General features: G+C 43.9%; 1 protein-coding gene across 4 annotated transcripts in view; it reads left to right on the top strand.

Moving 5' to 3' along the window:
* COL20A1 (collagen type XX alpha 1 chain) overlaps nucleotides 1-17,363 on the top strand; it is a 100,956-nt gene that overhangs the window by 53,291 nt on the left and 30,302 nt on the right. For all 4 annotated transcript variants that reach the window (XM_034787771.1, XM_034787772.1, XM_034787768.1 and 1 more), the window contains 7 exons: nucleotides 2,417-2,559; nucleotides 3,957-4,086; nucleotides 4,879-4,935; nucleotides 8,121-8,159; nucleotides 11,899-12,037; nucleotides 14,025-14,167; nucleotides 14,542-14,651. In XM_034787771.1, the coding sequence (XP_034643662.1) occupies nucleotides 2,417-2,559; nucleotides 3,957-4,086; nucleotides 4,879-4,935; nucleotides 8,121-8,159; nucleotides 11,899-12,037; nucleotides 14,025-14,167; nucleotides 14,542-14,651 (761 nt within the window). The remainder of the gene's footprint in view (nucleotides 1-2,416; nucleotides 2,560-3,956; nucleotides 4,087-4,878; nucleotides 4,936-8,120; nucleotides 8,160-11,898; nucleotides 12,038-14,024; nucleotides 14,168-14,541; nucleotides 14,652-17,363) is intronic.

Genomic DNA, 17,363 nt, shown 5'->3' with positions numbered 1-17,363 from the left:
TCCATGTTAGAGAAACTCACTTCCTCCTGGGCAGCCTAGAAATTTGACCTTTCCCCTGTCTGTCAGATCCGTGCTGTCAGATTCTGCAGGGCCCTGGGAGCTTTCCAAGTAATTCCGACTTTGAAGTTTTCCGCTAACTTACTCTATCGTGTTAGCTTGGGTTATCTTAAAATAACAACAGGGAAACAGTGAATTGGAGGCACATCTTAGCTGAATGAAATGATCGGTACAGGCAGCAAACCTGTGAGAGGCGCTGGGTGCTATGAAGCAGGCTGGGGGCGGTCTTGCCTAATGGTCAGGGTGGGAGGCTGGCCTTGTGGTCGGTGTGGAGGTGACGGGGCCTACTGGCCAGAGGCCAAATCAGGAGCCAAGTTACCAAGAGAGCGAGCTGGAGCCAAGCGCTGGGAATCAGGAGCAAAGGGTCAGACCCAGAGATCAGCCAGAGCAGGGGCTGGCACCAGGAGCAGGAACCAGGAACCATGAGTCAACGGGAAGAAGCCAGGAACAAGGAGTTAGGAGCAGAACCAGAAACCCAGCAGCAGGCGTGGAATGCGTTTGAGCAGCCAGGGACCCAGTGCTGTTACAGGGCTGAAGTCTTCAGCCAGTCTGGTTCATCAATTAAACTCATCTGAAGGCAGTGAACTGGGTCTGGGTTTGGCGCTGGGTCCCAGACACGGGGAGCACCCACAGAGCATGGGGTAGTGCAGGATTGTTAAGTGATAGTGCTACTGGAGGGATATTCCCTCCCTCACTGGCCTTGCATACAGGGAGTATTTTCAGAAAGTCTCCTATCATTGATTAAGCACCAGCACCGTTGGTGGAAGTGCTAGTGTAGACAAGGCACTGGCATTTTTTTACTACTGTGTCATCTAATCGCGCTCTGAGCAGGCCTAGATGATCTTGTGATGGGGAGTCTGGTGGGAACAGGTGTAATCTGGGCTCCGCTGAAACTCGCTTTCAACCTTAACTCTTTTTCTGAACACAGCTTTTTTTGTTTGTGACTCAAGAACCTGACCTGTGCCCAGGCAGACTGCTCCCCTCCTTCACCCCAGAACAAACACACTTCAGCCTGTCCTTGTTTACCTCCCCTTGGGCTGCCATGCAGCAGTACCCTCAAGGCTCAGTCAATAGCTTTTGATTTGGTTTCAATAAAACAAAGCTTATTTGACCCAGGAAAGGGGAGAGAGAATCAATGAAAATGCAAAGCGAGCCACAAAGCTTCCTTCAAAGCACATTCTGAGGTGACCTCAGTCCTCGCTGTGTGGGCAGAAGGGCACGTTTGTGTTATAGGTAAAGCTTGAGAAGAGAGAGCTCGTATCCTGGATTCAGCCATGTCCTTACTTGTCCTTTGGGTTCATCTGCTACATTTTCGTCTCTCTCAGTTTACCTTGCTTCCCTCTTTCCTCCTTAGACTTTCCCTTCTTAGTGCCGGCCTTGTCCCCTCTTGGTTTTCAAGACCAGACTCTAACCGTTGGGCAAGAGACCCTTTAGCAACAAACTCCTTTTTTGGGTGACTCCATATTTCTCTCTCACGCCCTGTGATATGTTTGAACCATACGTCAAGCAGAGGTTGCCCATCCCTTTCGTGCAGTTGGCTTCCTCAGCCATTGTCTTAGGGTATGTCCACATTGCGCTAAAAAACCTGCAGCACCAAGTCTCGGAGCTTAGGTCTATTGAGTTGGGCTCACAGGCCTTGGGCTTTGGGGCTAAAAATTGCAGCATAGACAATTGGGCTTGGTCTGGACTCTAAGACCCTTACCACTGTAGGAGTCACATTCAGCTCAGGATATGCAATGGGAATCGCACCCAAACTTCCTATGAAACATCTTCAGAAGTCTGTGGGTGGTCTGATGAGAGTGAGCCAAGCAGTGTCACGCTCTGCAAGGCTGCTAATATTTTAGTAGGAAATTGAATTTAAAAACAAGAAGAGACAAATGGATGTTGCATTTACTGGACAATATCAACTTAGCAATGACATCAGAGTAAATTGGAGTGTCCGATCCACTCCTGACCATCTCTAAAGCCATTTCACAATGTGTCTTCTTTATATCTTGGGTCAGAGATACATGCCACCTTGGGTATCTGTGGGGCGCACACACACACTCACTCACTCACTCACTATGCTTCTAGGTCTCCCTTCTCCTCTCCAAAGCTTTTCTTCCAGCTCCCAGGCCTCTCTTGTCTCAGTGTTGAGTCCTTTCTATATACCCTTAGGCAATCCACTCTCCTCCAAGATCTCAGTCTCTCTTGTTCCCTGGCCCTTAGGTGACGCCCCTCTGTCTCCATTCTGAGCTCTCACTATGATGGTAGCAGAGCAGTGAAGCACTGACTAATGTGCCAGATGGAGTGTTTTTGGCCTAGTTTGTTTCCATCGCTATCTGCCCGTCATCTAGTTCATATTTGTTCCCTGCTGCAGCTTCCCAGAGCCCACCCACCAACCTCGTTATAGACTCGGAGACCCCCAATAGCCTGCAGGTCCACTGGAGACCCCCTGGCGGCCACATACAGTACTACAGAGTAACCTACGCTCCTGAATCTGATGACAGCGCTCAGCAAACAGTAAGTCCTTGGTTGCTTTTGGACATGCCAGGCACTTGACTAAAGAGACAAAGGCCAATGTCATCCCTGATGTGTCTCTATTGAAGTCAGTGGGGTTACCCCAAGGATATATTTGGTCAAGAGTACAAGAGCAACTCACTTCCTTCATCTGATTAATGGCAGCGCCTTGGAAACAGGAAGGGGGTGTTCAGTTGTGAATTCAAACCAAGACCTTTTAGGCTCTTGCATGGATTTCTGTATAAAACATCAGGAGAATTCATTGCAGTCAAAGCCCCACAGACTACAGCCGCCTCTTTTATCCCCTCCCTCGCCATAAACCGGAGGGCTGCATTTCCAATAGGTGAAGGATTATGGACAAATCCCTTGCTCTGACCTCAAGTGATTAAGCGTTAACCTTTATCACTCAAATTCTCCGTTTAGACCCAGTTAGACTGCAGTACCCTAAGGAAGTTTGAAATTCATCGGGATGGGGAATGCCCCCATGTTCATACAGAGTTGCCCAGCACCTAGATAAGCCTGGTCTTATGACTTTCTTCCTCCAGTCTATAGCTTCAATAGGAAAACAAAGCAAGAAACCATGGCTGATGAAACTCCCTTGGTGTTTCCATTTAGTTGAGGCAACATTGGCCTGAGATCGGTAGGTTTGTCCAATTTAGATATCCATTAGGAAAATACTAACAGGGGACATTTTCCAGAATAAATAAGAAAACTTTCAATGGCAGCTGGATGCCTAACTCCCCCTATACCTTTGAAAATCTTCCCTGATGAGCTGAGGGACAGTCTCGGCACCTAGTGGGAATCTAAGGGCTGGCGGGGGAGGTGGGGAGGGAGCTGGGTGTCTGCAGGAAAAGAGTTGGGAGAAGAGAGGATTTATCATTTCGCTCGCAATTCAAAAAATTTTTTACGTATTTTCAGGTTGAATTAAAAATGATTTTTTTCTAAACTTTCACGGCAACCAAAAAATCATTTTGGGTCAAATAAAACATTTTGTCGAGACAAAATTGTTTCATTTTGTTTCGTTTCATTTTTAAATGTTTGTAAAAATAAAATGAAAGGAAATGTTGAAATTGAAAACCATTTCAAATTGAAAAATTGAAATGTTTCATTTAGAAAATGTGGAAAGGAAACTTTTTGATTGTTTGGGATTTCCTCCTCCCCTCCCCACCAATTGAAACAGTTTGGAGAAACCAACATGAACTTGAGAAATGTTTCAATGTCGCTGAATCTGCTGTGTCGGCAGAAACAAGTTTTGGGCGAAAAACCTTTCCCAACTCTAGCTGGGAAGTGGAGTGTGGTCATCAGCTCTTAGTCTAAACTGCTTTGCTGTTGCCCTGTATTGCCCACTTGTATCCGCAAATGAATAAAAGCTGTAAGAGTCTTTCTCATCTTTGCCGTAGATAATGGTTTCTGGTAAAAGCAGCGGAGTGACCCTGCAGTCACTGCTTCCCAATACAGAATACAAGGTGATGGTTTCTGCTGTCCATGACGCAGGAGAGAGTGACGTTGTAACCACTACTGGCCAAACTGGTAGGCAAATCAGTAGGCATTTACCTTTTATGCATTGCCTTTTATCCAGAGATCTCCAATAATTTACAAAAGTGTGATGCTGTCATTATCCCTATTAAGCTGGGGCTTGGAAAGAGTAACAGGGAAAAGCCACGTTAGAAATTAAAGGGCCAGAGATCGATTTGGCCAAATTAATCTCAGTGTAACTCTGTGGAAGTCAACAGAGATACTCCTCAGATTAGTTGCACCCTAGAAGATGTGATATATGAAGATGTACTTGCTTGTGTAGGATAAGCAGTTTACGTATAGGGCCAGCCTTTCAGAAGGGTTGGTCACCCTTTTGCTGATGTAATGTGCACAGAAAGTTGAACTGTGGGTATAAATCGGAGTAATACAAATGAAAATATAGATGTAGCTACCAGTCTGTGTTTGCAAATCACATAGTTAGAGATGCATGTACTTGGATAGGCAACCACGGTCCATTCTGCAAGCACAAAAATGAGGGTGCAACATTTTCAGGGTACAACTTGTGCCCTGGAAAGGGAGCCAAGTCCTCAGCCCTTTTGCAAATTCCAGTAGGAAAATGAACGTCTAACCTCTTTAAAAAGGGAAATGAGGTTGGACACAATAGGTCCCCACTTGGAACAATGGGACCAAGACATGGCTCAAACAATGTGCCCATTTCCGCTCACGTTCCCAAGCTATTGTTTCCAGTCAGAAGGGAGCACAGGGAAGGTCTAATAACCATGAACAATAGTGAGCCAAACATCACAATCCCAGAATCAGGACTCATAAATGCATTTATTCTTACAGCTTCTGCCTTGGCTAAACTGCCCTCAGCACAAGGCTCCGGTCCCTTCCAAACAGAGGGTAAGTCACGTGTGAGAGAGCTGAAATTCACAAGGTCCTCTTGCAGTGGCAACTCAAGCTATTGGGGCTTAGCACTTCAAGTAGGACTGGGTGTAAGTCATTTCTCACACCATGGAAGATGATGCTGGGGACATGTATCTTTCCAGCATGAGTCTAATGTAAACCCAGCAGGAGTAGGTGTAACCCATGCCTCCTTGGTGGGGTGCTCTGTCCCCCTCTGGAGACAGGGTCTGTCGGCATTACAAGTGAGGGCTCATCTGGAGTATTAACTGGGAAGATTCTGAAGCTTAAGATGCACTTCCTCAGCTAGGGCAAGTATGTGTGCAGGCTGTCTTGCTGTTTTTGAGATCTGGGTTCTCTGAAATGCTTTTGTTCTAAACCAATGACACTTTGCTTTCAGGAGGCGGTTTGATCGCTGATTGGCACTGTCATTGCCCTGGGAGAACAGAACTGCAGGGTCTGGAGGTCAATCTGACCTGCTGAGGTGGTCACACTTGATACACAGGGGACTGTAACCCAGGGCCTGGTCTGAGAGTGGGAGAATTGTGTGATTCCACCCCAAGACAGAGATGACGGCCCAAGACCTAGAAGGAGCGCTCTCAGAGAGAGCAGGAGGGGTCAGAGGTGGAACTCACCCAGGAACTGGCCATTTCAATAGAACCCTATTCCATTTCTTTATCGCACAGTGCTGGTTCTAATCCCAATTCTACAGAACTCTTCCAGAAAGAAAAACTTGCTTTATGTGCATGCAAACCAATGCATCTCAAAATAATAGAGGCCAATGGAAAATGTCACCCTTTTGGTTTAGTACCTGATATCCATAGTCCCAGAGCCATCAGACTCACAGCCTTCAGGTCTCAGAGTAGCAGCCGTGTTAGTCTGTATCCGCAAAAAGAACAGGAGTACTTGTGGCACCTTAGAGACTAACAAATTTATTTGAGCATAAGCTTTCATGGACTACAGCCCACTTCTTCGGATGCATATAGAATGGAACATATATTGAGGAGATATATATACACATACAGAGAGCATAAAAAGGTGGGAGTTGTCTTACCAACTCTGAGAGGCCAATTAAGTAAGAGAAAAAAACTTTTGAAGTGATAATCAAGATAGCCCAGTACAGACAGTTTGATAAGAGGTATGAGAATACTTACAAGGGGAGATAGATTCAACGTTTGTAATGGCTCAGCCATTCCCAGTCTCTATTCAAGCCTAAGTTGATGGTATCTAGTTTGCATATCAATTCCAGCTCAGCAGTTTCTCATTGGAATCGGTTTTTGAAGCTTTTCTGTTGCAAAATTGCCACCCGCAGGTCTGTCATTGAATGACCAGACAGGTTAAAGTGTTCTCCTACTGGTTTTTAATGTTATGATTCCTGATGTCAGATTTGTGTCCATTAATTCTTTTGCGTAGAGACTGTCCGGGTTGTCCAATGTACATGGCAGAGGGGCATTGCTGGCACATGATGGCATATATCACATTGGTAGATGTGCAGGTGAACGAGCCCCTGATGATTTGGCTGATGTGATTAGGTCCTATGATGATGTCACTTGAATAGATATGTGGACAGAGTTGGCATCGGGCTTTGTTTCACACCCCGGAGTGCTATGGTACCAACCGTCTGTGGCTCATACTTGGTGGGTGAGAGGGGTCACAAATTAACACAGTGAACTGGGCTTTTCAGGTGCACGTTTATTTGCCAAGGGGAATGGGGAGGGAATGACCAGCTCTGCCTATCTTTTACAGTAGTCAAGTACTGAAAATTGGAACCCTGCTTGTCTGGTGAGCTATGAAATGCCATATGATGTAGTAATAGCAACAGAACGTTTATAATACAACCTTAATGTAATGAGCTGCTAAGCTGCATTAAACTAGTGACCTAAAAAGCCATTTAGGAAATAGCCAACCTCTCAAGTGTGCTTGATTTTCAGGGACAACTCTGACTTTCAGATATTTTCCTTGTCCCAGTTCCATCTGGCATCCAGGGCCCTTGGATTTAAACAGCAGCAACTAATTGAAAGTAACATTCATGCTCTGTTTTCTAAAACACTGCCATACTCAAACCACTTAAATGGGGAGAGCACTTTAGAACTTGTCACCAAAGAGCTTTTGATTCTAGTCCTTTGTCCCTAATTTATACGAGTAGCGTCCATATATTTCGCTCTCGCTGCCTCAGGGATGTGATAAGATTGAGCAGAGGATTTCCTGAAAAGGTGAACGGCAAAGGATTGCCATTTTTTTTTTTAAAGATTAAGTTCCAAAATGTAATAACAAATGAAAGAATGCACTTAAATCCAGATTTTCAGAATTACGTGGACATGCATAGTCTTTGTGTGCAATTACCACAATTGTATATGCAGCCATGGCAATTGCATATGCACATTTTGTGTGTAAATGCATGCACAGATTTTGTGCATGTGGTTGCTTATACTAGCTTCTGAGACTCTTGGCTATGCCACTTAAACATGATGCGGAGAGGTAAATTTTGCAAAGATGAAATCTCAGCTCCATGCTCAAAAATGGTTGGACAGTTGTGTTCCTTTGTTTTGCAATGCAGTTAGAGCAATCATTTATGCAAACTGGGCAATTACATATGCATTACATGTTTAGGTATCCAGACTACAACTAATCAGAAATATCAAAGAAAAAGCCCATTATAACTGCGTTTTAAGACCACAATGGGCAAGCAGTAGTAGAAGATTGAGTCGAAACAAAGTTATGATGAAGAGGCCTGCCAATAAAGGATAATCATTTCAAAGGCTTGAGTGATGAGTGAGCCATGCAAAACCTTGCAAACTTCCATATTTGCATGTGTGGATTGGCTAAGTGCATATGCAGCTTCTTGTCATAGACCCAAGTTTGCATGGAGTACAAGTTTTCAACCAGTGTGTCTTCAAGCCATTGAAAATATGGCCCAAATGTATGCTGTTGGATTGCCCAGAAGTGTAATGATTATTGCTACCATCAGGCTGGGCCCTGGCCTCAAGGAATTGACCATATTGTAGGATATTATGGTATATATGCCAAGATGTCTACCCAGACTCACTCACTAGGTCTCTATGTGCTTTCCGTTCTGCTGCAGACTACAGCCATGGCCACTGTATTCCTGTAATAAGTTGCTAGTTTGGTTTCCATTGGGTCTCATGATTTTTCCTGTTTTTTTTTTTTTTTTTTTTCTCCTGCAGCTTGCCCCACTATCAGTTCCACTGAAGGCTCTCTGCAAGGTACCTTACTAGTTCTCAGTCCCAGGTGGGCTCTGTCATGAATGTGGAAACATTGTCTGATCCTGACTAATCTTTAATCTGTATCGCTTTTACGAAAGCTTGCCTGGCACACATTAATGTCATCTTCCCCACACCCAGAGTGCTGTTGCCGAGTCGGAAAGTCTGATGCAGGAAACCTGGGAGAGCTCAACAAATGTCTCCATCCAACACCTTCATTTCCTTTCCCTTTCCCCACCACATTGGGCAACAGAAATACATTTCCCTGTTGTACTGAGAATCTTATTTCATCCATCCAAGCTAGGTAGGTAGATTTATGCACCTCAGCTCTCCCATCACCCACCTGTGTCAACCTTTTTGGGGGAACAGCTAGCGGTTAAGGTTGGGAATTGCAAAGCCCCATAGGAAGTTAGGCATCCAACTTCCATTGCACTGCAAGGCAATTTGTGTGCCCAAGGCACTTAGGCTCCTTCAGTAACCCCAGCCTAAAGGTTTTCCCCTTTCCCTCCCGCAAGGTAATCTCTACAGGTTGTAAAGGATGTAGACATGCCCAGGGTTTCTGTCAGGACTCAAATGGTATATATTTAACTAGGGGAACTCTACTCCCCATTTATCCTCTTTATACACTGTAGGACCCATTATATATAGTTTGCAACCTAGAAAGTGACTTGTATGCCTATATGGCAGCCCAGCCCCACATCTTCCTAGAGATATCTAGTTGTCAGGGCTCCAGCCTGAGATTCAGAAGACCTGGGTTCAACCCCTAGCCCTGCCAGGGTCTTAGAATCATAGAATATCAGGGTTGGAAGGGACCTCAGGAGGTCATCTAGTCCAACCCCCTGCTCAAAGTAGGACCAATCCCCAGATCTCTAAATGGCCCCCTCAAGGATTGAACTCCCAACCCTGGGTTTAGCAGGCCAATGCTCAAACCACGACTTCTTTGAGTTGCTTAAGGTACGACATTTGAGCTGGGAGATGTGATTCCCAGCTCATGTAGACATACCCACGCTAGCTCTGGTTGAGCTAACACCTAAAAATAGCAGTGTATCTGTGGTTGCATGGGCCACAGTTCAGGCTAACTGTCTGAGTACATACCCAGGGGTCAGGCAGTGCTCGGGGGAACCATCCATGGTGCTGTTGACACACTGCTACTTTTAAGTGATCGCTTGGGTGGAGCTAGCATGGTGAGCTGGAAATCACCCCTCCCAGCTCAAATGTAGAAATAACCTTAGTCTGTCTCTGCCAGAGTTCCCCATCCATAAAATGGGGATAATGATAATTGGACTTCTCTACCTCACTGGGGTGTTGTGAGGATATAGACGTCAGAGACTGGGAGGTGCTCAGATCCTCTGGTCATGGGGGCCAGATAAGTATCTAAGATCCATAGACTGCCCTGTTTGACCTCTCTCCCCACATTCCTGCAAGACTACTCAGTCTGTGTACGTCCAGGCCAAACTACTCAAACCATAATACCCAAGCAAACATCTCTTTGCCTGTATTTCTCTGTAACTGCTTTGCATGATACAGGTGATTCATCAAGAGAAATAGTCCAGTGCCTTAGCTGTTTCACTGGTGGATTAATAATATGGTTATAACTGTAATTTAAATTTTGCTTTTAAACGTTGTTATATTTGATATACATTTTAATAGAGGTGATGATATGCCAATCCCAGGGTTCTTAAATCAGAGAGAAATGGGTCTGAAACCGGTCAGAATAATCTGATGAACACTCTGTCACTATGCAGCGTTTAATGTGCATTAGAGCAGCCCAAATGCAAGATCCAATCAATAGCAAGTGGTGCTGATGTGGCAGAGTACAGCTTGAAAGGGAAATGATGTGATGAACTTGTCCCCCTTTCTCTTTAAAACGAACTGGTTATCTCCCCTCATCCTCCCCAGCCTGCTGTAAAAAACCCGAGTGCAAGGTCTGCTTGTATTAAAATCTGAAATAAGAAAGTGACTCATAGAGCTTTAATGATGAGCTGGGAAAGAGAGATGAAGCTACATGAAGTTGGAGATGAGATGTCAAAGATGTCAGGGGAAAAATCTTTGTAGACCGCATAAGGCAGGGTCACCTCTGGGCAGTTCTTGAAAAATGATGAGAGAAATGGAAATATTTTACTTTACCAACTTTCATGGCTCTCGCACATGAGAGGATACATTTTGCAGTAGAGAATAATTCTCTCTCTTTTTTCCCTTCCCTAAACAATTACTGGAGAGAATCCACTTCTTTTATGATAATATTTGGCATCAAGTTGAAAAAGCAAAACTCATTATAGCTTGTGTTTTTTTCAGAGCAAATTTTTTTAGTTTTTTTTTTAATTTTGTCAATTTTTTTTTTAAGTGCCACTCTTATTTATTAGGCCTTGCTACAGTGGCTGAGGCCCTCGTGAACAGTAATTAATTCATTCCAAGAACAAATAACACAAATATATTTTTAAGGTTCCTAGGTGACAGACTGTATTTACCTATCATTTATAAAACTCAAGGATGCTAAAGCAAGGAAACAAATAGTTAATGACCTCCTGGATCTTACACTGCTCACATAGTGAACAAACATGTCATTTTTCTCAAATGTAAAAAAAAATAAATCATATTTTATCATAAAACAGCCTTAACTCTGCTCCATAATAAATATTATTCAGTCATCATTTATCTCAAAATAAAACTTTTGGTTGCATGGCCAGTGCCTAATCAACTAGGCCAGTGGTTCTCAAAGCCGGTCTGCTGCTTGTTCAGGGAAAGCCCCTGGTGGGCTGGGCCGGGCCGGTTTGTTTACCTGCCACATCCACAGGTCCGGCCGATCGCAGCTCCAACTGACCGCTGTTCGTTGCTCCAGGCCAATGGGAGCTGCAGGAAGGGCGGCCAGCACATTCCTCGGCCCGTGCTGCTTCCCGCAACCCCCATTGGCCTGGAGCAGCAAACCATGACCAGTGGGAGCCGCGATCAGCCGAACCTGTGGACGTGGCAGGTAAACAAACCGGCCCGTCCCGCCAGGGGCTTTCCCTGAACAAGTGGCGGACCGGCTTTGAGAACCACTGACTAGGCAACACTACCTTCCAGCTAGCTCATTCACCCTCTCTGGGCTTTTAATTATCTCTGCTGAAAAACGTGTCTAATGATAATTCTTTGCACTTGCCTAGTTAGTTTTCATCTGTGGAAGACAAAGAATATCACAGGGGTGAGCATTGCTACCTCCATTCGGCAGGTGGCCTAACCAACACAGATCTGAAGCATTTTGTATGGTCTGATGAGTAGAGAAAGGTTGACCACTTCAGGGATTAGGTTCTGTTCCCACCAACTCTGCCACCAACTTTCCCTGTAACTTTTAGCAAGTCACTTAGGGCCAGAGTTTCAAAAGTGCTCAGCCCATTGTTCCAGATGGGTAGAATTTGCAGTTGTTCCCAGAGGCGGGAGCTGGGTTCTGGGCACTTTGGAAAATCTAGCCTGAAAATTTTCTGTTCCCTGCATCTGGAAAATGGATCTGTGAATATTTCTCCTAAGCCAAAGTGGCACTTTGATGAGAAACACAGAGGATTCAAGTCAGAACACTGACACAGTATGGAGAGTGTTTTGATCAGGCTGATGATTAGTTATACCTACTAGCCTTCCTCCTTACTGGAATGCACTTGCCCTTGGAGAAAACAAAGCGCAACCATTGCTCAGGCAGATTCCTTACAAATCATTGTTTTCTCTACTATCTGTAAGTGTTTCTTTCTCTGCCCTTCTCTGGCTGCTCCAGGATTTGACATGATGGAAGCTTTTGGACTGGTGGAAAAAGAATATGCCTCCATTAAAGGAGTGGCCATGGAACCGTATGTGTTCAGCGGGACCCGTACTTACACTCTCTTCAGAGATATTCAGCTAACCCAGAGAACAAGGTAGTTTGGGAAGGTAGCTGAGAACCGCATTGATTCCAACAAGAGTTTATTCTCTGTCTAGTGCATAAACATTGGCTCTGGTCCGCACAATGAAAGGTATTGACTGGTGGGGGTGGGTGTAGACACTGGCCTAATGAACACTCAACTGGCAATTTCCTACTGAAAATACCATGAATGCTAACCCCACCCTAGTGAAACTGAAAAGAATGCAACGATTTTTTTCCCCCTTAGAAGACATGTATTGTGTGCTGATCCATAAATCAACCCCTGAATTGCCTCAAGATGGATCACATGATGGGACATGTCACATAGGAACTTCATTGAATACAGTGGGGTGATTGGGGCATTGAGTTTTTGCAAGGCCAAGCTCAGATTTTAGGTGTCTACTGGGACCTTCCCTGTTTTAGCTGTGTGCCTTCGATATCACTGCTGTCCAGAATTAAGTGCTCAAAGACAGCATGTGCTGACCATAGAGTTATGTTTAACTGTCCTCTGTTGGGGATACATTTAATTCTTTCCATGACCACTCCTCTCCTCATCCACATGCACTCAAAAGATCAAACTTCGAGGCAAAGCCTCAGCTAGAAACATGTTTGGGGCATGACCTTTTTAACCTCTTTCACCCTTTCTCCTAATGTTCCTGGTTTGCAGTCCGACAATTACTGTTGTAAAATACAAGCTCATAGCTGCACTGGGCAGCTTGATTTTGATTGACAAGAAGGATTAACCAGTGACTTTGGAATGCGACTTCACTGTGCACCTCGTTAGTTGGGCTCCTTTTCAAAGTCCTATGCATCGTCATGGGTCAACTTTCATTCCAGGCAGCGCCAATGACCCCAGTAGCATTATGGAGTATAAATCAGGGGAGATTTGACTCTTAATAGTCAGTTTTATTTTATTTTGAAGCCTAATTACTACAGCACTGGGATCATTTTAATCTTATTTAAAGAAGCAAAGCTTCTTACAGTAAACAGAGTAGGGGAATTCAGAAGGCTCTAAGTATTTAACAAAGCATAGAGCAATCCATTTGCTCAACCAGTAGTAGTATCAGATACACAAATATGCCCTTCCAAGGACATTATATCATTTAAAACAAAACAAAACTTGATGTCATGTTTGAAGCAGTCCTGAAAAAAGAGGTTGAAGAGTTGTGTATCTACTCATGCAAATGTGGCCCATGCAGATTACGAATGTATCTGCAACATAGCTAATTTTGCTTTCTTCATTCAGTTTTGACCTATGCCTTTTGAGTGACATTTGCATGCAGTAAGTGCTTTGTAACAAGTTTGGAACAGAAGCCTAGAAGAGAAAGCCAGACTTTCTCAGGAATCCATGGCTGGACTTGTTACGTGTCCGCTCACGGGTTTCATTTTTGAGTCCCAAATTTCACAAGGGATCTTAGTATGGCTCATGTGTCTTTTTGCAAGGGACTTCTAAGTACCTCTGTCAAGGCCTGAAAATCTTCCCCTAGTTTTCTACCCCATCCATCACAGCCACCATTCATTCTTCTTGACAAGAAGTTTTGGATAGAACTCTTTCAGAGCCCATCAAAGTAGCTCGATAAGCTACCAGAAATGTCTCTCTTGAATGATGCAAGACTGCATTCACTGTCTCTTCAGCATTCCCTGCCCCAACCCAGGGAGTGACAGATTGACCATGATGGCTGGACCTGGACCTCCCTTGTGACGCTACGATAAGGTCACAGGGATGCCCTGCACATGCAGAATTCTACATGTGTTTTTAAAACCCAAGATGAATGTACAAAATACGGAGCACATTCTCTACTGGGGTAACTCCTTCAACTTCAGCCGAGTTACAGCAGCAGAGGATCTGGCCCACAAATGAGCCTCACTCAGGCCATCATCCCTCGGTAACACCACTCTGTCTGTATCTCAGCACTGTTCTGGTTGTCAGGAAGGTAGAATATAAGCCCCCTGGCATTCATAATCATTAGTCACTGAGCTGACTTCTGCTTGTCTCATTCCAGTGAAGTGCTTCTCTCTGGGATTCCGTCTGCGCACACCATCAGCATCCTCCTCCGGCTCCTCCCAGAGACTCCCAAAGAGCCCTTTGCCGTGTGGCAGCTAACAGATGAGGACTTCCAGCCACTCCTCGGGGTTATACTTGACTGTAAGGTTTCATGTAGTATAGATCAGATTCAGGTATTTGAAAGAGTAACAGAACCAACTTCTATACTCCAGTTGGACAATTTTATTATTGAAACTTGCCAATGTCCAGCATGAACGTTACAGAAGCTATTGAAATAACACATGCAAATATTTTTCTGTATAGTTAAAAACCCACTAAAAACTCGAATTTTATTTATTCCATTTTGCAATGTATTCTTCACTTTGACCATTATTTTCTGTTTTTGTGCTTTTATAGCTTGACAAGTATTAAATGTTTTAGTATGTTTAAGCTTATATATTTTTTCAACATGCTGTAGGTGAAATCACATTCTGTTTTAATTCTAAGTTCTTATTTGTCCTATTTTCCCCCTGTAGCCAGTAAGAAATCCTTGACCTATTTCAATCATGACTACAAGGCTGATTTACAGGAAGTCACCTTTGACCAACAGGAAGTGAAGAAGATATTTTATGGGAGCTTTCATAAGGTCCTTATCAAGGGATGGAGTAACTTAAACCATTATCTCACAAGGGCAGGCTGAGAAAAAATGCACTCAATATATATTATTTGTACTGAAGAGTGGTTATAAGAATGTTCTTTAAAAAGTCATTAGCAAATTGGCCAACCTGTTTGTGTTGATTTGCAATTGTAAGGAATTTTGAGTCATCCCATATGAAAAATACATATTTTCCAAGTATTATTTCTTAAAATGCATTACATAGTTAGATGTACTTAAAATACATCTGAGTATATGAAATATATCCACACATTACAAACTTGGCTAATTGACATATTTAAAATGCAATATTTGGTGGAAACATGAAATGCTACAGTAGTGAAATATATATAATGTATGTTGAATCATGCACTTCCTTTTTAAATATGAAATTTTTGCCAGTTTTGTACAGTATAAATATTTTATATATTTTCATAAAAATGCTTTAGCAAAGATATAACCACCCTGTGAAAAATATGTATTTTTCTCCATAAATGATGTATTAGAAGAGCTAACATAGTAGTTCATTCAGTTCACTCACTTTGATTTTAATATTGCCCCGATATGTCTCTCTCAACTGATCTGTTTATTGGAGTGTATACCTGTCCATTTATGATGCAGTGTGGTAGTTCCAGTGGTGCATAGCATCATACTTATGTAATTGCACGATTCTTTTTTCTCTGGATATATAGTTGAAATGCCACCTCTGGTCCCAGCCATGCGAAGATTTAAGCTTTTAAATAGTTCCTTTGAAGTCAGTGAGACTACTTCTGGCCTATTGGCCTTAAAGTTAAATGTATGTTTATGTCTATGCAGAATCGCGGTCTAAGTGCAAAAGAATTTGCGAGTCTTTGTCTGGTCCTGATGCACACCATAAAATCACCACTCAGTTTAGCAGAGGGAATCGTCTACTCACGAGAGGCAAAGGACTGGGAATGGCTGATTGTAGTATGAACTGGGGTTCAGGTGGATATGCCTAATAGTAGGTGTTTGTGGGGGACATGGGATAAGCTGTGAAAGGGCTGGACAAGCTAGGCTAGCATGGGGTTACAGGTCAGGGTGTAGGTGCCCTGGCATAGCAGTGCAAGGGGATCTTGCCCAGTGGCTGTCTGCTCTATTCCTGACTCTAACTAGAGACACCGGTTTCTCTTCCATACCCATCACTTTCTTCCTCATATAAGAGTAAGAATTAAAAAGGGAAATGTAGGAAACAGGAAGGAACTGAAGTAAGGCAATTGGGTATGTGATAGACCCACAGTTTGTCAGATGGGCACAGCTATTCACTCTACTAACCCATAAAAAGGTGAGTTGCCATGGAGCACATTCTAAGGCAATATAGCCAGTGGATATGCACAGGTCTAGGACCCAGAAGACTTTGGTCCAATTCCCAGCTCTGCCACTGACTTGCTGGGTGACCTTGGGCATGTCTCATCCCTTCCTGTGCCTCAATTTCCCCATCTGTAAAAATGGGGATCATGATATTGACCTCCATTCTCAAGTGCTTTGATCTCTAAAGATGAACAGCACTAGATAAGAACGAGGTGGTGGTATTATTCCCAGCTGAAGTGCCAGAAGCAATCATTTTTTAAGTGCAAAGTTGAGAGCACTTGGCAGATTTGTCAGAGGTTGTTAGAAATGAGGCTGTTTTTTGCCTTTTGATTTGGGACAACAATGTTACAAAGCAGTGGAAAACAATGGGTTTTTGTGGCGCATCCTTCATACATGATCCATAAAACACTTTTGCCGAGATCAGTCCTAACCTGAATAGGAGGGGGTGGTTGTAACAAGATTTCAGGAAGAGAAGTAACTCTGTGTTCTGGAGGCTGGAGAGGAGGACGGTTAAAGATAGATGGGTCAACACAAGATAGATGAGGGGGATTTGGAGACAGGGAGAAATGAGGCGGAAATGGAGAACTGGGGCACTATAATTTCTCACCTTGTAAAGACAGAATGTTCTTTTTTTCTATTGCACTCCCCACAGCCTGTATCTAGGCAGCAGGCACTCCTTAGGGGTTTGCCTCATCCAGAGCAGGTAGTGTTTTATTCTTGAATGCTTCTTGCAAGAGGTCGGAAGAGTGTCTTCCCTCCCAGGACCTTCCACAGTGACTTTACCTTGACACAATGCAAGCCTTGAACATTCTCATTAAAAGCCCAGTGTATTCAAGAGGGAGTAAAAGGAAGGGTTTGCGTAGCACAGCGTGGGCTCTGCCTGGCAAGATCTCAGCTAGGTAAGTGCAGTTCAGATCATTGTGGAAAAGAAGCCATGTCACATTCACAAAGAACTCATCCTCTTTCTCCTTGGCCCCTCACCTTGGGCAGTTTGTCAGCGAGATCGCCTCTGCCCTGCAGGTGACTGCCATCCAACCTGGCTCCTTGCACGGCTATGCTTTTCAAGTTTCTTTCATGTGCCTGGCTTATTACCATCCTCGAGGCCCCTCACACAGTGGTCCCCCGTGTAGAGACACTGCGGGACAATATTATTCTGTCTCATATTTTTCCTAAAGTAGCTGCTGCACTGGAGACGCTGATTAAGTCCTGGTTTTACTGCACCTTCCAAAACTTGAAAAGCTCATTTGAAGGTGTCTCCACACAGTCCTTCCTCGGCCTACCTTATTACTCCTATAAGCATCTCTCTCTGCCCTTTCTTCTAGCTTATGACCAGGCTTTGGAATATTAATGATCTTGGCTGGAGGTGTCAACATA

This window comes from Trachemys scripta, chromosome 12 (assembly GCF_013100865.1).
Source record: "Trachemys scripta elegans isolate TJP31775 chromosome 12, CAS_Tse_1.0, whole genome shotgun sequence".
Taxonomy (NCBI): Eukaryota; Metazoa; Chordata; order Testudines; family Emydidae; genus Trachemys; species Trachemys scripta.
This window is presented reverse-complemented; position numbering and strand designations above follow the sequence as displayed.